The sequence below is a fragment of the Saccopteryx leptura genome, chromosome 3 (genome assembly GCF_036850995.1).
Source record: "Saccopteryx leptura isolate mSacLep1 chromosome 3, mSacLep1_pri_phased_curated, whole genome shotgun sequence".
Classification (NCBI taxonomy): Eukaryota; Metazoa; Chordata; class Mammalia; order Chiroptera; family Emballonuridae; genus Saccopteryx; species Saccopteryx leptura.
The window spans coordinates 167,261,368-167,282,151 of NC_089505.1; the positions used below are offsets into that span (position 1 = coordinate 167,261,368).

At 37.5% G+C, this 20,784-nt stretch overlaps 1 protein-coding gene and 1 pseudogene across 5 annotated transcripts in view; one reads left to right on the plus strand and one right to left on the minus strand.

Annotated features, from left to right (window-relative positions):
- EVI5 (ecotropic viral integration site 5) overlaps positions 1-20,784 on the plus strand; it is a 260,068-nt gene that overhangs the window by 141,913 nt on the left and 97,371 nt on the right. For 4 of the 5 annotated variants that reach the window (XM_066376780.1, XM_066376782.1, XM_066376783.1 and 1 more), the window contains one exon: positions 20,052-20,186. The exons of the other annotated variant lie outside the window; for it this stretch is intronic. In XM_066376780.1, the coding sequence (XP_066232877.1) occupies positions 20,052-20,186 (135 nt within the window). The remainder of the gene's footprint in view (positions 1-20,051; positions 20,187-20,784) is intronic. 5 annotated transcript variants of the gene reach the window in all.
- On the minus strand, positions 1,139-7,959 carry LOC136397302 (eukaryotic translation initiation factor 3 subunit L-like; annotated as a pseudogene).

Below are 20,784 nucleotides of genomic sequence, written 5' to 3' on the forward strand. Positions count from 1 at the left end.
GGTTCATCGCAGCATTTTTCACTGTGGCCAAGACATGGAAACAACCAAAGTGTCCCTTGATAGAGGATTGGATAAAGAAGATGTGGTTACTACTCAGCCATAAGAAATGACAACATAGTACCATTGACAACAACATGAGAGGAACTTGAGAACATTATACTGAGTGGAATAAGTAAATCAGAAAAAACTAAGAACTAGATGATTTCACACATAGATGGGATATAAAACTAAGACTCATGGACATATATAAAAGTGAAGTGTCTATGGGGGAGGGGTCTTGGGGGAGGGGAAGGAGAGAGGGGAAAAGGTGTAAAGAGGGATAAATAAAAAGTGACAGAAAATGATTTGACTTTGGGTGATGGATATACAACATAATCAGCAGTTCAAATACTATAGATGTTCACCTGAAACCTGTGTACTCTTCTTGGTCAATGTCACCATGTTAAAGTTAATTTTCTAAATAAAAAACCAAAAATGTTTAATCAGGTAAAAAAAAAGAATGAATAAATGAATCACACAGAGAACTGGTAAGGTTGCAAGTTTTAATTCAGCCATATCAATTATTACATTAAATGCAAGTATTTGAAACATACCAATTAAAAGATTGGTTAATAAGACAAGACCTGTCTATAAGAAAGTCACTATATGCAAAGACTTTGTTAGGTTAAAAGTAAGTGGGTGTAGTAGCAATGAATAATTGGAAAGGAAATTAAGAAAACAGTTCCACTGACAGTAGCATCTGAAATAATAAAGTACCTAGGAATTAATATAAGAGGATGAAAGACTTGTATGCCAAAAACTATGAATTCTTATTTATTCATTCATCTATTGATTTACTCATTCATCTGTTGATGAAAGAAATTAAAGATATAAATAAATGGAAAGCTATCCCATGTTCACGGATTTTTTCCCCCCATGTTCACGGATTTTAAGACTTAGTATTGTTAACATGTCAGCACTTCCCATTATGATCTACAGATTCAATTCTGAACCCTATCAAAATTCAGGTCTTCTGCAGAACTGGGAGAGCTGATCCTGAAATTCACATGGAATTGCAAGGAGCCCTCAATATTGAAACTAGTATTTTTTCCCCAAAGATCCTTTACTGAGATCTATTTAAAACATTTCAGCCCTGGATTCAAATAAACTTCATCTCAGTTGACAAGCTGATGGCTGAACTAGGTAAGGGCTTCACAGTGGTAAAAATACTACCTACTGGCAATGACATCAAAACAAATTCCTGACTAATGTGAGTGGAATGTACACAGGGTCTCTGTCCCATCTTCTTCAGGGTTCTTTTGAGCTCCTCAAATTTGTGAATCAGCCTTATGAAAAAGTCCCCAGTGACTGGCGACTTTGATGTCTGCTATGTGGATTATGTCCTTACTTAACCTCAACAGCCGACTGAAATTCACCATGAAGAGCAGAGATGTCACTGGTCCACACCAGGTTCTTCATTTTGTGCTTGAAGGCAAGAAGCTGGATCCAGAAATCCTGCTCTGTGAGGTCAGGAAGCCAGCAAGTTTGGCCACAGTCATAGTGGTGTAGAGCTTGGGAAGCTGCAAATGGTTGAGAGCTGAATCTGCTGCTGCACTTCATCAGAAAATACCTTCAGCTGCTGCAAGAAAGGTTCCTTGTGGTAGTTGGGGTACACATTGTCATAGTTGGTAGCTACAGGAGACAGGAATTTGCGGGAGGAATAGCTGAAAAGTTCCTTGTAGACCTATGAGCCACCTTTCTGCATGTGTAGCATCTTATTCCTGTATTGATCCTGCAGCTGCAGGCGAATGCTCCAAAATTCATGGGGTACATGGTGAGGACGATGGCCGGTAGTGCATGCATATATTCATTCTACTTGTTAATCATCTCATACTTTTATGTGGTCCTCTGGAACATGCTCTTGGTCCTCTGGATATAAAGTAGGATGTTGGCCAAGACCTGGGTGGTATCCCAGTGATGACACACCATCAGATATGCAAAACCAACATAATAGTATGTGGTGACCTAGCACTCGGGCACATGGGAGTACATGTTCTTCCTGTTCAGTTCAATATTCTCCAGCACCTTGGTGGCCTGCTGATAATCCCCAACAGGGAGTGCAGATGCAGAAGCCCCACCAGGCTGAAGTGCCCAATTATCTTATAGAGAGAGTGCTGTCCATGCTCCCCAGCCGAACTTTCAAGGTCACCCCCACTTGTGTACATATCCAACTGACAGATGATGTTGGACTTATCTAACAGAGTGGAGGATACTGCGAGCATTCCAGATTTGGGGATTAGAATGAAGGAAGTTGATTTCCTCCTCCGACTTCTTGGCAGTCTTACAAATAGTACTGACTAGGCCTGACCTGTAGTGGCGCAGTGGATAAAGCGTCGACCTGGAAATGCTGAGGTTGCCGGTTCGAAACCCTGGGCTTGCCTGGTCAAGGCACATATGGGAGTTGATGCTTCCAGCTCCTCCCCCTTCTCTCTCTCTCTGTCTCTCCCTCTCCTCTCTAAAATGAATAAATAAAAAAAATAAAATAAAATAAACAAATAGTACTGACTAAATGACTAAAACTGATGGATGAACTCATCAGTGATATCCCAGAGCCACTGGTTGGGTTGTTCAAGGGACGAAGTACCATCAGCTTTAAGAATGTAGTTGAAGAGATTGCAGTAGTTGTAATAGGATTCAAACCTCTGCTTCAAGGAAGGCCTCCCACTGACTTTGGCTCATATATGCCTATGGTATAATTATTTGTACAAAATCAGGAAAAGAGCATTGTTGCCAGTCTGTGAAGCAATGGCTTTGGCCTCAGCCCACATGTATTCTTGAATAATCTTTCTGTCAGCTTTGTCCAGCTGTTCTCATTAGATGTCCTGGATCTCATATACTTTCTAGTCAGTGTCATTGCTGGAGACACAACTTGCCTGTAGCTCAGCTCATACACCTACTGGTCAATCAAATCTGAGATAGTTTTGTAGAAATATTAGATGAAGTTTTTGATCACTTTAGAGATCACCTGATAGGTCTACTGTTTATACTGATGGTCTTAAGCCAGATCCTGCTTTGAATCTCCTGTGTGCATAACATAGTTGCCTGGGTAAGCATAAACATTGTATGCAGCCTCCGACTCGTAATTATCAGTGGAGTAAGACATGGCTGCAAGACTCATGAACTTGCTGGAAGAGCTGAATATAGTCTTGAAAAAGAACAGAGTTGAAGGACTCACATTTTCCTCATTTGAAAACTTATTACAAAGATAGAGTAATCAAACTGTGATACTAACATGAGGATAGACATATACATATTGCTAGTGTTATATATGATCCATGTATTCAGACATATAGAATAGAATAGACATATAGAATAGGAATTGAGAGTCCAGGAATAAACCTATACATCTGTGGCTAATTGATTTTTGACAAAAGTGCCAAGACCACTTGATGAGGAAAGAATATTCTCCAACAAATTGTGCTGGGGAAACTATAATAGATAGCCCCATGCAAAAGAATGAACTTGTACCCCTACAAGACACTATATACGAAAATTAACTCAACGTGAGCAATGATCTAAATAGAGATTTTATAGCTTTAACTCAAAACAAAAACAAAAAAAACTCTTAGAAGAACATATGGGGATAAATCTTTATTACCCTGGAGTTGGCAATGGGTTCTGAGATGTGGGTGAGCAACAAAAGAAAAAGAAAACAGTTAAATTGAACATCATCAAAATTTAAACCTTTTGACATCAAAAGATATTATCCAGTAAATGAAAAGGCAGGCTACAGGATGGTAGAAATATTTACAAATCATGTATTTGAAAAGGATTTAGCATTCAGAATATATAATGAACTCTTACAACTCAACAAAAGGACAAACAACCTAGTTTAAAAATAAGTAAAGGACTTAAATTCACCTTTCACCAAAGAAGATATATAAGCGGACAACAAGCATATGAAGACAGCATATTTAGTCTTTGGGGAAATGCATATCAAAATCACAATGAGGTGCCAATTCATGTTCACTGAGATGGCTCTAATAAAAAAAAGTGAAAATAACAAGTGTTGGCTAGTTGATGGAGAAATTGGAACACTTGTATGTTGTTAGTGGAAATATAAAAGGGGCAGCTGCTATGGAAAACAGTTTTGCGGTTTCTCAAAAATTTAAACATGCCTGACCAGACGGTGGCGCAATGGATAGAGTGTCAGACTGGGATGCAGAGGACCCAGATTCGAGACCCTGAGGTCACCAGCTTGAGCACAGGCTCATCTGGTTTGAGCAAAGCTCACCAGCTTGCACCCAAGGTCTCTGGCTTGAGCAAGGGGTTACTCGGTCTGCTGAAGGCCCACAGTCAAGGCACATATGAGAAAGCAATCAATGAACAACTAAGGTCGCAGTGAACAACTGATGATTGATGCTTCTCATCTCTCTTTGTTCCTGTCTGTCTGTCCCTGTCTAACCGTCTCTGACTCTCTCTGTCTCTGTAAAAGAAAAAAAAAAAAAAAGTTAAACATAAAGTTATCATATGACCTACATAGAGTTGCCATATGTCCCATAATTCATCTCCTAGATGTATACCCAAAAGAATGGAAAATTGATATTCAAACAAGTATGTAGCAACACATTTGTAGCAACATTATTTGCAAAAGCATGGACACAGTCCAAAAGTCCACCAGTGGAAGAATGGATAAAATTATTGTGGGGTGTGTGTGTGTGTGTGTGTGTGTGTGTGTGTGTGTGTGATGAAATATCATTCAGCCAAAAGAAGTACTGATACATACTCTAATATGAATGAACCCCCAAAACCTTAAATGAAAAAAGCCAGACACAAAAGACCAAAAGATCACAGATTGTGTGATTCCATTTATATGAAGTACCTAGAATAGATAATTCATTGAGACAGAAGGCGGATTGATGGTTGCCAAGAGTGTGGGTGGGGAAAAAGCAAGGAACTGCTTAATAGGTGATCTTACTTTGAACTGATGGAAATGTTTTAGAACTAGATAGAATTGGTGGTTGCCAACATTCTGAATATTCTAAATGCCCCTGAGTTGTTGTTCACTTTAAAATGGTTATGTGCCTCATAAATTTTGCCTCAATAAATTGCTTAAAGGAAAAAAAAAAAAAGACTAAAGAAATGATGGTTTAAGGCCCAAGGAAACAACAAATTTAGTTTGAGGGATACAGCAGAAGAGAGAACATAAAAACATCCCAGTGCTAGATCCCATTTGTAAAGGTCAGGGTAGGACCAGAGTAAGCTAGTTTATGTGAGGAGCCTGAGAGGATTAGGAGCTGGGATTAGACATGTCTTAATTAGAGTTGTAGTTTGCATTTAGACTAAAGGAAGAATGCAAAGAAAAGCAAAGGTCAGTGGTGGCAGCTGGAGAAGTGACAAAGCAAGTTGTCAGACCAATGGACTAGACCAGTGGTGGTCAACCTGTTCCCTACTGCCCACTAATGGGCGTTCCAGCTTTCATGGTGGGTGGTAGCGGATCAACCAAAGTATAAATGAAAAGATAGATTTAACTGTAGTAAGTTGTTTTATAAAGATTTATTCTGCCAAACTTAGTGAAAATCTGACATAAAGTACTTGGTAAGTAATTATTATTATATGCTTTAACTTGCTGTAACTGCTTTATAAATTTTATAAAGTAAAGTTACTTCCCTACTTTATAAATCACCATTACTGTGGAACCAGTGGGAAGTTAGAAAATTTTACTGCTAACAGAGATACAAAAGTGGGCAGTAGGTATAAAAAGGTATAAAAAGCCCAGACTACCTCTGAGCTATACGAACTATAGCTCAAAAGGCAAGAGAATTAAGATATAAAAGAAACAAGAATTTGAAATATCAGGAGATTAGTGGACAAATGGCAGAGCACCTTGGGCCAGGTGTTGAATATGAGGCGATATTACCGACAGCTACAATTTAACACGATTGGGAGGATGTGATGTTTGGATAGGCTAGCTCTATTAATGTGCCAGAGTAAAGCAGGTGTGAGGTTTTTTTTATGTTCCTCTACCTAGGAATAAGGTTGTTCACAGAATCTGAGTGAATCTGAAGTGGTCTCAGTTATAAAAGGAGTAACAGAGGCCAAGTAAATTGTTATATGAATATTAGGAATATAGATAGCATGATAGCTAATGAGGGTGATTCTCTGCACCGCCCCCCCCCACCCACCCAGTGAATTTCCAAGAGTGAAGAAAGATCAAGGTGGTCTGCCTTTTTTTTTTAATTTTTTTTTATTTTTTTATTTTTTACAGGGACAGAGAGAGTCAGATAGAGGGATAGATAGGGAAAGACAGACAGGAACGGAGAGAGATGAGAAGCATCAATCATCAGTTTTTCGTTGAGACACTGTAGTTGTTCATTGATTGCTTTCTCACATGTGCCATGACCGCGGGCCTTCAGCAGACCGAGTAACCCCTTGCTTGAGCCAGTGGCCTTGGGTCCAAGCTGGTGAGCTTTTTGCTCAAGCCAGATGAGCCCACGCTCCAGCTGGCAACCCCGGGGTCTCGAACCTGGATCGTCCTCATCCCAGTCCGACGCTCTATCCACTGCGCCACCGCCTGGTCAGGCGAGGTGGTCTGCCTTTAACTGTTGGACACAATGTACTAATTTCACTGGGAGGAAAAATGTAGAAAGATGAAAAAGATATACCATGGAAACACTAGAAAGCTGAAGTTTCTGTATTACCAGATAAAGTAGACTTCAAAACAAGGGATAGTTCCAGGAATAAAGAGGGACATTTGGTGATAGTAATAGGGTTAGTTCACCAAGAAATCATAACATTCTCATTTAGGATTGTCTGTATTTAGGAATATATGTCTCCAAACATATGTATCCTCCTAATAGAGGATCATGAATCTGAACGAACAGAACTGAAAGGTGAAGTGGACAGATCCACAGTTATAGCTGGAGTCTTCAATACCCTCTCTCAGTAACTGACGAAACAAGTAGGTGGGAAAATAGTATGGATATAGAAGACCTAGACAGCATTATCAACCAACTTGACCTGATCAGTTTTATGTAACACTTTAACAGAATGCATATTTTGCAGAATACATAGTCTTTTTAAGCACAAATGGAACGTTTACAAAAATAGAATGTGTTCTGGACCACAAAATAAACTTTAACAAATTTAAAATAATTGAAGAATATACAGAATATCTTCTTTGATTCTAACAGCATTCAGTTAGAAATTAATATGTACCTGGAGAATCCCAAAATATTTGAAAATTAAACAGTATGTTTCCACCTATTATCAAAGAGAAAATTTCAGAGGAAATTAGAATGTATATAAAAGGAAGACAAAATTTTATCAAAATTTGTGAGATCCACCTAAAGGAGTACTTGGTAGAAAATTTATAGCATTGAATGCTATATTAGGAAATGACATTAAGTTTCAAACCAATGATCTAAACTTATACCTGAAGAAACTAGATATATAAGAGCAAATTCAACCTAAACCAAGTAGAAGGAAGCAGTGATAAAAGGAGTAGAAACAAGTAAAATTAAAACAGTACAAAACAAAAATAGAGAAAATCCCTGAAATAAGCTGTTCTTTTGAAATGACCAGTAAAGGTGATAAACCTCAGTCCAGACTGACTAGAGAGAGGAGAAATAACCAATGTCAGAGATGGTGTTGACTTTTTACAGGTGTAGTCAAGTTGTCTCCTATTCAGAATTTGTCTGATTCCTTTCTCATGATGTCATATTTATGGTAAATTAGATTCAGTTAAACATTTTTAACATTTAGATGATAGATGATGTTATGAACTTTATTTTGCTTTAAATCAGGAAGTATGTAATATAAGTTGTTCTTACTATGTAGAAATGTTGAGTTTGATAACCATGCTAACTTTAGTTACCACAGACTCTTTACCTTGTAAAGGTATGGTTTCTTCTTTGCAAGTCTTAAGTAATCTGTTGGGAAATACTTTTGTACCAAATAAATATCTTGTTCTCTATTCATTGACCTTTTACTTGATGGTTTTAGCAACCACTGATTGGGTTTCCAAAATAATGATTTTCACATTTTTTCATTCGTTCTACACTTAGTAACTTATGTTCCTCTATAAAGATACCTTTCTTTTTTATCCCCTTTCATCTCTCTTTTATTTACTCACCATAGAGTATCACTCCAGACTCATAGACTTTTTGTTTGATTAATGTTTTATATAACTTTAATGGTTTTGATAGTTTTTTTTACAATAATAGATCAAACTTTCCCAAACCAGTTTTGTTTTTTTTTTTGTATTTTTCTGAAGTTGGAAATGGGGAGGCAGTCAGACAGACTCCCGCATGCGCCCAACCAAGATCCACCCAGCATGCCCACCAGGGGGCGATGCTCTGCCCATCTGGGGCATCACTCTGTTGCGACCAGAGCCACTCTAGCGCCTGAAGGCAGAGGCCACAGAGCCATCCTCAGCGCCCGAGCCAACTTTGCTCCAATGGAGCCTTGGCTGTGGGAGGGGAAGAGAGAGACAGAGAGGAAGGAGAGGGGGAGGGGTGGAGAAGCAGATGGGCGCTTCGCCTGTATGCCCTGGCTGGGAATTGAACCCGGGACTCCTGCACGCCAGGCTGACGCTCTTATCACTGAGCCAACTGGCCAGGGCCTCCAAACCAGTTTTTAAAAGGTAAATTTTATTTTTAATTAAGTTTAGGTGTTGATGTTTTTTAAAAAGGATTTCTGCTCTACAGTTTTTGAATTGTTGTTTTTAACAGAGAATTGATTTTATTTTATGCTGGCTCTTGATAATTTGAACCTGATATTGTTGGTTTTCAAAAATTACTAATTTCTTATCAAATTTAGTATGTAATAAATTTTGTATATGTTAAGTATATACATACACTAAATAAGTATATATATATATATACACACATTAAATGCTAACTTAATTATTAAATTTTAAATATTAAATTAAGCATAAGATAAAACCAAGCATTAAGATTAAACTGTCCCTTTAAGTATTTGTTTTGTGTTCCATGTTGGTTTTTCCAAGGAACCTATACCAATGAATGATACAATAAATGATCCAATAATATTTTATACAATTGCCTCTTCTGACTTTGTCCTTTTTGAATATTTTATGTTGGATAGTTTTTCCTGAGATCAACAGTCTTTTAGAGTCTTGAACACGATCAATTTAAAAAGCTTTTTGCCTACACATGACTAATTATTATTAAGGTACCCTGAATAAATAGTTTTGTCTAGCAGTTGTTGGCTAAGATCGGCATGAAGAAGGATTGTAACAGTTAAAGTTGCCTAATAGTGGAATGATTGCCTTTTGAAGTTCTTGGGACCTTCATACTAGGAAATACTTGGAAAGGTAGGCAAGATATCTTCTGACCTTCCTTTTGTTTCTTATAATTCTAGAAGAAAATGTGAAGAAATTATGAGATACTTTTAAAAACCAAGGATTTGATATGAGAAATAAATACTACTCTTACTTAGATTAAACTCATAAATAAACTTTACTAAACTAAAAACCACCTGGTTTTCAGTGGAAGTTGTGAAATCTCCAGATAATTTATTTTAGGAAATGTGTTTGTTCAGCAGCATTTAGGAATTGCCCTACGCCTGATTTACCTAGCGACTTTGTTTTTCTTTATAAATACTGAAGTTAGTGTTTAACATCTCTTCCTGTGTTATAACACTGTTTAGCTTTAGTGACATTTCAAGAAAAAGTCATTTAATTTGTAATTACTGGTAAATTGATATGTCTTTCTAAAATCTTCAAAATATAGTGATGACTTTACAACCTAAGAATTTGATAAACTCTTATGCTGTTTATATGCCTATAAATCTGGACAGAGGTTTTATTCAAAAAGTAATTTTGAGCTTAGTCTAAGATTAAATGTTTTACATTTATACATAGTCACCTTTTCTTTTTAACTTAAATAATAAATGTGGGTTCACTATAATGGTAGTAATTATTTCATCATTTTTTTCAGCATTAAAACAAATCTTAGAGTTAAGAGTATGTAAATAACCAGAGATGAACTTTCATCCTAAAGTATGTATGTAATTTTTCAGATATTGGGAAGAAATCATTTAAAGATGATGTGCCAATTTAAAAAAATTCAGTGTGACACATATTTAAATAGTACATTCATATTGTTTGGAATTTTTTTAAAAAGACTCTTTGGAGCATGTAATAGGATTACAAGCATTACTTGGGGGTCATATGCAGAGAGGGAGAGTAAGATACAACTTTTCATTTTCTTTTTCTCTTGTAATTTTGTCCTGTGGTATAGATCCTATTCTGGACTATTTGCCTTGTGTAATAGTAGTTTTTTTCAAATGCTTGAGGTTTGACAGTAGAAATGTACCATATGTTCACTCTCTTATAAATTTAATTGTTGAAACAAGTGGATTATAGGTTATTTTTGCACCGTTCAATTCCCACTCTGCATTTTTAATATAAAGTGTGCAATAGAGGGGTTTTGTTGGTGGTGTTTTTTAAACCAAGAATTGACTAATTTATTTAATAAATACTCCTGGCTCACCTACAATGAAAAGCACAGTGTAGTTCTGGCAGTGCAGTGGTAAATCAGTCAGACTATCCCTGGCATTGCTGGTATAATGTATATACAAATAGACATTTAAAAAATTATTTGCACAATTATTTAATTGGTGTTGTGATAAATGACACAAAAAAGAAGATTACAGGGTTCCAGTAAATGTGTGAGTTCCTGAAGAAGACATACAATTGTCAGGTCTTAAACTTGTTGCTTAATATATAATTAAAGTTAGACACTATTTGATACATCTGTATGGACAATTTTTTTTTCAATTTGAATGTTTTTTACTTAATAATACAAGAAGCTTCTTTAAATACAAATATTTGCAGCTCACTGTATCACTCAAATATCCTTCAAACATTGAATATGAAAATTTATTCTTTTGTTTTACTCAAGACACAAGCAGGAAAAATTACTAAGGGCTTTCCATCTTATCTTTACCTTTGTAATTTTTTGCAACACCAGAAAAGCATATGGGATTGAAAAGAGACACTCCACCTACTAAAATGTTTTTTCCTGTCAATTTCATTAGCACAGGATTGCTGGAATTACAGGAACATTAAGAGATTCATTGACAAAAGTGAACTTGATGTAAGTGTAGTGAAGTCACTCATTATTTGTAGACTTTTAAATGAATGGCTGCTTGCTGACTTATTAGTGATCAAAATTGTGGCAGTTGTCTTGGTAAAACAAATTGTATATTTGTCCAGATTACTAATTTGAAAATAAATATACTCTTCTAAGAATTTCTTATTATAAATACATTACGTGAGATGTCTAATTTTTTTTAGATGCTTAGATTTTAAATGTTATACCGTTCTTAGAACAGTACATATAAAAACAATATACCACTCTCTTTAAAACAAGGTGGGACAAAAGTAGGTTTACAGTTGTTTGTATGGAAAATAATAAATAATAATACAAGAATAAACTCTGTGTGTCACGTACTCACAACTCTGAGCCTACTTTTGCCCCACCTTATATTATTTCAATTCTTATATGGCTTAAAGGCTAAGAACATAGGTTCTGTACTTTGTAGTCCCTATTTATGGAACTGATGATTGCTATTTGACCTTGCTATCTTTTTAGTTACCTTATTAGTAAAGTCACAGGGCTGTAATGTGACTTTATTATAATAATTTTGTATGGTTCCATATGGTTACTAGACTTATTATGGTAATCACATTGTAAGGTTTATAAATGTCAAATCACTATGTTGTACACCAAAACTAATACAATATTGTATGTTAGCTGTACTTTAATAAATAATGAAGTATAAAAAAATGAAGTAGTGAAGGATAAGTGACAATACAAAGCACTTAGCATTTGTGTGGCACATAATAAGTGCTCGCTCAATTATTAGCTGCTGTCATCATTGTCATTATCATGATAAACTTTAAAACCTGTCTTATAAATTATACTTTTTTCCTCTGTGGGGGAAAAAGAACAAGTAGTTTATAGTCCACCGCAGCCTCTTTTAACATGACTACTTTGATGCCAATCCTGCCACTCACTGTGTGTCCTTGGATAAGTTCCTTAACCTCTCTGTGCTACAGTTCATCCTATGTTTATGAGAGGGTTGTTGAGACTCAAGTGGGTTGTTATTCTCTAGAACAATGCCTGGTACATAATGAATACTCAATCAGTGGTAGCTGTTATTAGGATTAGTATTAACATTATTCCATTATTATGATTCTACCAGCTTGCTTGGCCAATGGCATAGACTGCTAGTAATAAAAAGCCAAAACTTACAAAGAACTAAAACAGATAAGGTAAAAAATTTTAATTTAGACTAAACATTGACAGAAGTATCATAAGTATCACTTTCCTGACAAAATTTAGATCTGCAAAGGTTTCAATAGGGAAAATTTTAAATGGTAGAAATAATGACCAAAAAAAGAGAATTTAATTTCTGAAGCACCAGTGGGTCAAATTTGAAATGGACCAAAAAAAAAAAAACAAACAACAATAAAACCTCTAATTAATACATTTAATCTTATTTGTAAAATTTATATTTATGTTGTATTAGGGTTCACCAGAGGAACAGAAGCAATAGGATACAAATACACACACATGGAGATTTATTGTGAGGAATTGGCTCATGCCATTATGAAGGCTGAGAAGTCACACAGCCGTTTGCAGCCCAGAGACGTAGGAAAAACAGTGGTATAATTCCTGTCTGAGTCCTGAGAACCAGGAAAGCCAGTGGTATAAATCCTACTCCAAGGGCAGGAAGGGCAGGAGGAGCCCGATGTCCCAACTCAAGCAGGCAGAAAGGAATTGAATTTTACCTTCCTCCTCTTTTTGTTCTCTTTAGGCCCTTAACTAATTGGATGCTGCCCACTCACACTGGGGAGGGCAATCTGCTGAGTCATCTGGAAACACCCTCAGAGACACACCCAGAAGTAATGTTTAATCCTGGCTCCCCATGGCCTAGTCAAGTTGACATACAATTAACCATTAGAAGTTCAGCCCTTTTCAACTTGGTACCCATGTGATCTCCTTAAACCATACTTAAGCCTCCCTATGAGACAATAAGTGTAACAAGGCCATGATTCTGCCTAATGTGATACAGTTATCTTACACACAACCAAAAATGCTTATGCCTTCCTCCGAAGAGAAGTTAAAGACCTCGAGTGATATTTTCTCTTCTCAATATCCTGTAACTTAAATACTATGTCATAAAATTAACAATACTTATATATTAATAGTACTGAAGTTAATGCATCTTATACAAGGGAATAAGAGGAAAGAAGATAGACAGCCTGACCTGTGGTGGCGCAGTGGATAAAAGCGTCGACCTGGAATGCTGAGGTTGCCGGTTCAAAACCCTGGGCTTTCCCGGTCAAGGCACATATGGGAGTTGATGCTTCCTGCTCCTCCCCCCTTCTCTCTCTCTCTCTTCTCTAAAAGGAATAAATAAAATTTAAAAAAAAAATAAAAATATAAATAAATAAACACTAGATTTCCAATTAAAAAAAGAAAAGAAGATAGATGATAGATAGTTGATAGATAGATAGATATAGATATACAAATGTATTTACAGCAAAATTAAAAGAAACTATTCATGACAATTACCATCCTTGTTTCTGTAACAGTTCACGTAGTAGTAGCTAGTATTGATGACTGACTACCTTCTTCTACTCTGTATTTCCTTTGCCTTCAACAGGTACCTCAGCTGGTCATGATTCTTTACCCTGTGGGGTGACCCAAACCTTTATTTCTGGAGAATCTAGGCCAGGGGTCCCCAAACTTTTTACACAGGGGGCCAGTTCACTGTCCCTCAGACTGTTGGAGGGCCAGACTATAAAAAAAACTATGAACAAATCCCTATGCACACTGCACATATCTTATTTTAAAGTAAAAAAAACAAAACGGGAACAAATACAATATTTAAAATAAAGAACAAGTACATTTAAATCAACAAACTGACCAGTATTTCAATGGGAACTATGCTCTTCTCACTGACCACCAATGAAAGAGGTGCTCCTTCCGGAAGTGCTGCGGGGACCAGATAAATGACCTCAGGGGGCTGCATGCGGCCTGCAGGCCGTAGTTTGGGGACCCCTGGTCTAGGCCCTCAGTAATCCTTCCTATATTGGGTTGTTGTAATTTTTTGTTGACCTCGACCACAAGCATGATAATACTGAGAGCCATCCTAAAGCAGTGATGGGCAATCTTTTGAGCTTGGTATGTCAAAATTCATCATAAAATCAAGCATAACTTGGGTGGTGTGTCAAAACCTATAATTTTGTGATATTTATAGTTTAAATAACAAAAAATGTATAATTGTAATATATAACTGTATTTAATAAACCAAATACTAATTATTTAACTTACCTGCTTAGTGACTTCTTTGTTTATCTGTCAGTCTGTTTCTTTTGTTGATCTTGATATTATTTAACTTGTATGGGGTGCCGTGAACTAAGATAAGTGAGGGGGAAGGGGAATTCTTTAACTAACCTGCCTATTAGTGACTTTTTTGTTGCTGAATTTCATTGGCTAAATCTTCAATTGAAGGTTGGTATTTTGTACACTTCAAGCCCAAGCAAGCGCTACTAACTTCATCTGTCAATCTGTTTCTTTTGTTGGTTTTGATATTACTTAACGCTGAGAATAAGGTCTCACAAAAGTACGTAGAGGGAAAAATTGTGAGTAAAGCCATTGCTATATTTTTCAGGGTGCTGAAAGTGTCTGGTAATCGGTTCCAGGCACTCCACATTTCCTGTTCATAGTGGCACTCCTCTTGATTCTCCAAGCGGCACCTTTCCAGATTCTTTGACCTCAAGTCGACAAACACCTGAGCCCAGATGCTGTCTTGAAGTTCTGCAAGTTGCATCTTATGTAAATTAAGATGGCTGCTGCTATTTCTAATGGCGGGAAATGGCACCCATAGCACAGGCCCTCGCCTCTCCCAGCCTTCCCCTCACTTATCTCAGTAATGATGGTCAATTAGAAATCCACGACACCCTAGAACAGTAGATTGGATGATGGTTGCTGTGGTTATGTGGTTGCTGATAATGGCGATCACAGGGCCCCCAGAGATGCATCCCCCACGGCATTCCGCTGCTCCCTGCTTGGCCGGCCGGAAGTGAGGTCAAAGATCCCCTAACGGCCTAACCAGAAGTCCCAGAACTAGACTCTCTGTGCTGGAGTTCTGTTGTTTTGGCCTACAGACCTCCGGCACAGAGTGTCTACAAACAGCAAATGTTTTATCCTCGGCTACTGCACCTGGCTGTGCAGGCGCCGAGGATGAAACGTCCTTCTTGGCATGTGGCCCCATACTTCTCTGGTATGCGGCCGCATGCGGCCATGTGTCATTGAAAGTGGCTATGCGTGTCAGTGCTGACACGCGTGTCATAGGTTCGCCATCACGGCCCTAAAGGAATTATTATACTCCAGACAAACTCTTCCTAATCTCTACTGTGGAATAGTAGGCCAGTGTCTCCTTGGCAGTCAGGATCAGTCACTCTAGCCAGCACTATAACTCCCTTCTTTGCCTGTTGCTCCAGAGGCATAAGGACCCCAAAGTGCCCAGATGAGTTTTCACTTTTGGTTTAGTGAAATTATTGTTGTGTTGCTTGGTGGAAGCATTCCTCCCTCTCAACTAAACTCTCTAGATCAACAGAGTATAAAGTCTCAAAGTAAATACTTTGCTAGTGAGTCACTAGGGGCAATGGTGAGTGGTATCACTACTAATATATATTTCCACTTCTTGATTCCTGTATCTGTGAATGCTTATTATGGAAGAAATAGCACCACATATTAGATGCTGATTCAAAGTATATTCATACTTCTGGAGAACCTTGCTCCAGCCCTGTGAAGTATTGCTACCTAGCTGGCGCTGTTACTGAGCCTTCAAAAGGCCATTCCACTGTGCTGTCAACCCATCTGCTTCAGGATGTTAGGGAAGATGGTAAGACTAGTAAATTATGTGAGCATAGGCCCGTTGTTGCACTTCTTTTGCTTTGACATGAGTTCCTCAATTAGAAGCAATGCTGTGTGCAGTACCATGCATGGATAAGGCATTTTGTAAGTCTATAGATGGTAGTTTTGACAGAAGCATTGCACATAAGAAATGCAAATCCATATCCAGAGTGTCTTTTCCAGTAAGAACAAAATGCTACCCTTTCCATGATAGAAGCTGTCTAGTGTAATCAACCTGCCACCAGGTACCTGGCTGGTCACCCCAGGGAATGGTGTATATTATCAGGGACTCTGTGTTGGTCTCTGCTAACTGACTGATTGGGATGCTCAGCAGTGGCCATAGCCTCAGCGAATGGAAGTCCATGTTATTGAGCCCATGCATAATCTCCACCTCTGTCACCATGGCCACTTTGTTCATAAGTCTGTTATTGGGCAATGACAGAGGTGGCTGGGAAGAAGGCTGGCTGGTATCCACAGAATGGGTCATCTTATCCAGCTGATTTTAAAATCCTTCTATACTGAGCTTACCCTTTGATGAGCCATTCACATGGAACCAAAATTTCTTCACGTTCTCAGCCCATTCAGAGAGAACTATATACATACAAATTTCTGTCACCAGTTTTTCCTTATCTATTAGACCAAGGCATGTCCAGCATTTTCAGTTCACTCACTGTGGGTCACCTTTTGGTCTCGTTTCAACCAACAAGCCAAACAAATGCTGGAACTTTTTCTAACTCCCCAAGCTACAATACTAAGTGTAGAATCGCTGTTTAGTGAGACCATATCAATGTTAAGAATTAATCCCAATGAAAATACTTTTTTTCCAACAACAATGCATATGAATATAATTGGCCAGGGTGAAATGGGCTTAGTGAAGTTAGAGTCATTCTGAATACTTTTTAAAAGTATATCAATGGCCCTGGCCAGTTGGTTCAGTGGATAGAGTGTCGGCCCAGTATGTGGAAGTCCTAGTCAGTATACACATGAGAAGCAACCATCTGCTTCTCTTCCTCTCCTTCTCTCTGTCTTTTCCTCTTGCAACCAGTGGCCCGATTGGGTGAAGTATTAGCCCCAGGCACTGAGTATAGCTTGGTTGATTCGAGCATCAGCCCCAGATGAGGGTTGCCAGGTGGATCCCAGTTCTGGACCATGCAGGAGTCTTGTTTCCCCATCTCCCCTCCACTCACTTAAAAAAATAAGTATATCAATGTTTGTATAGTTTTCAGTAATGCATTTGTATTAAGATACATGGAATCAAAACTTCCAGGCTCAAAACAATAAGGCCTACATGGAAGAATTGTAAAAATGCCTTCTACACTTCAATTTAGTGTGAAAAGTAACATTAAATATTAAATAATGATACCCACTGTAAGAGCTACAACAGGAGGGGATCTATGTAGGACTGTAGGATATATGTAGGACATGAATAAAAAAGAATGAAGGTGGAGGGGAACAGACAAATTCAAGAGGTGTCTGAAAGAAAAATTACTCAGGTTTTGTGATTGAATAGTATGGGTTGAATATAAGAGGTGAAGTTGTGACCTGGTCATGTGTTAAATGATGGGATTCTTAGCAAAACAGCATATACATTAAGAGGAAAAGATAGGGAGTTTAGTTTTGACATGTTGAATGTGAGGTGAATATGAGGCCAGCCAGATGCAGAAGACCAATAGGAAGTTGTGAGTATGGATCTAGCTTAACAGAAAGATCTGTGCTGGAAATATAGTTTTAAGGGTCATGCCTGTCTGTCTGTCCATCTATCTGTCTATCTATCTATCTATCTATCTATCTATCTATATCTATCTATCATCCCTAGAGTTTCATCATTGTATGTTTTCTTCCTCTTCCTGTCCCTCTTCCTGTCCTTCCAACACCTTCTCTTTTTTTGCTATTTTATAGATGCCTCCTTGGTAATTTCATTCTTTTTGTCTAAGTAGACTATATAAAGACAATATCTGATACATATAGACAGTATCTGACACTCCCTACATGTATAAACCTGTATAAACAATGGATGAAATAAAATGGGATGGATCTACAAAATAAGAAAATTAATGGAAAGATTGATAGGAAGCACGGTATTGGGGACTACTAATTGATACAGACACACCAGACATAGCTACTTGTCTAAAGTAGAGTTGGTAGAGGAGACAGAGAAGATAGGTAGGAGAACTACAGAAGAGTAACACCACAAAATCTAAGGGAAGAGAAAGCTTTAAGAATAATCATTTGGCTGATGAAGGTAAGAACTGAATAAAAGGGCTTTCACTGAGTTTTTATGTTGTTATTAGGTATTGGTATTGTTAATAATCAGAGCAGTTTTATCAAGGACTACAGCTCATTTACAGTGTTGAGGAACAGATGGGAAGTATGAAAGAAAAAATGACATATAAACTATGGAATTTAGAATTTATCACTTGAACAATAGAATACAATTAGAAGTTTTGTAAATTTTATTGAAAAAAATTCTCCCAATATCAGTACATGTTTTTTGTGCTTGATTGGATCATTTGATTTCTACCAGATCAATGAGTCCATTCTCAAATGGGCCATTAGGCTTTGATGTATTCCTGGCATCTCCTAATCTAGAGCCTTAGCCAACAAACCTGAACTGCAGTTCTCAGAGCTTTAGATTAAGAGCAGAAACCCTAGTATTATTCATAAAGTAACTAGGATCTCATTAAACAAAAATTATGGCACCTGCAGTGTGGTCATTCCAAAAGATTACCTTTCTCTATTTGATAAAATAAGTATTTGCTAAAATGCTATACCTGTTGCAGATGTACTTCTTCTATTGAAATGTTTAATATCAGAAAATTACTAGGAAAAATATTATTTAATACATTGAATTAAAAAGTCCTCATTTGCTTAAGTGAACTGTTCGCTTAAAAAATGACATCTTTTTAGGTAACCGGAGCAAGGGAATACCAATATGTTTTAGTTAAGCACTTAGTAGTTTTTAAATAGAGTTTTAGTTTGACATCTGTTTTGTTCCAATATACTGAAGAGTAAAAGAAACCATTGTTTCCTCATGCTAATTCAGTAAGAGATTGTTCTCTGTAACTGTTTTGAAATTTTGAGTTACCACTTTTTCTTCAGTACATGAATTAAAAGTGAAGTGATAGTTTATTTGAGGAAGTCTTTTACAGTAGTGAATTAGATATCTTTTTGCTTTTTTAGAACACCTTTTGTATAGAAACTGGTTTAAAAAGGGCTTTCTTAAGTGGCTGTATTAGTAATTCACATTAGAGAGTAGGAAAGGGAATGGACAGGTTTCAAGCTTTTCTGGTTACTTTGTTACTGCAGCATCAGCGTTTTTCTCTGCTTCCAGAGATCATTTCCATGCATATCTTCAAAAAGATCTACATTACTAAGAAAATATATTTTTGTTTTGCTGTGATTTAGGATGGTTGACATTATTGTGGATTCCTTGTATTTATTTCTATTAGATTAAAATAGAATTTTCAGTAAATGTGTACTTGTCTTCTGTAGTCTCTAACCAGTACTGTCCAATAACAATATAATGTGAGCCACATATACATTTAAAATGACAAATTAAAAGTTGTAATTAATAATTACAGATAAAAATATTTTTTGTTTAGCTCAGTGTATTCAAAATATTATTTGAACAGTGGTAATCAATATAAAAGTTATTAATGAGTCATTTTGTTTTCTGTATTTCATATTTTCAAAATTCCGTTTGTATTTTACACTCACAACCTTTCTTCATTTGGCCTAGCCACATTTCAGGGGCTTGACAGCCACATGTGACTAATGACTACACTATTGCACAGTGCAGTTCTGCAGAGTCAGAACAAATTCTTAGTACCTGAATGGATAGAAAGATTAAAAGAGATATTTTCTAGAAATTGGATTTGATTACTGTAATAACCAGTTACCAACACCCAATAATGTGATCATCTCTATGAATATCAAAGCTGGACTTTTTTATTCATTAGAAAGTTAATTGGAGGAGATATGCTGAAAATACTGGTAGATGGAACTTACACTGTTTGGGTATCCTTAATAACTGTGTTGTACAATTGCATTTATTTCTGTTGTATATATGTATTTATGCTTCATGGAATTTCAGTCTATGTCTATAATTTTTAGCATAAATGCAGTTCCAACTACAATGAAGATTTTGTGCTACAGCTAGAGAAGGAACTGGTTCAAGCCCGGCTGAGTGAAGCTGAGTCTCAGTGTGCCCTAAAGGAGATGCAGGATAAAGTCCTGGACATAGAGAAGGTGAGAGCAACACAAATGCGGTTACTCCCAAGTTAGACGGGACGTGGGTTAGAATAGATACATGTTAAGTACTTATTGAGCCATTAATTTAGACTTGGTGTTTTTACACATTAGAAACCTTACATGTTACTGAGAGAGGAAAGGAAAAAAACACGCTTCCCAATTATTCTTTGTTGTTGCCGTACTATTCAAAGCCTCATATTTAAGGGTAAAAATGGAGGTTAGAGTTCTTTTAGATAAAAACAACCAGGATAATTAAAAAAAAATTCATTGAGGCCCTGGCCGGTTGCTCAGTGGTGGAGCGTCGGCCTGGCGTGCGGAAGTCCCGGGTTCGATTTCCGGCCAGGGCACACAGGAGAGGCGCCCATCTGCTTCTCCACCCCTCCCCCTCTCCTTCCTCTCTGTCTCTCTCTTCCCCTCCCGCAGCCAAGGTTCCATTGGAGCAAAGATGGCCCGGGCGCTGGGGATGGCTCCTTGGCTTCTGCTCCAGGCGGTAGAGTGGCTCTGGTCGCAACAGAGCGACCCCCTGGAGGGGCAGAGCATTGCCCCCTGGTGGGCAGAGCGTCGCCCCTGGTGGGCGTGCGGGGTGGATCCCGGT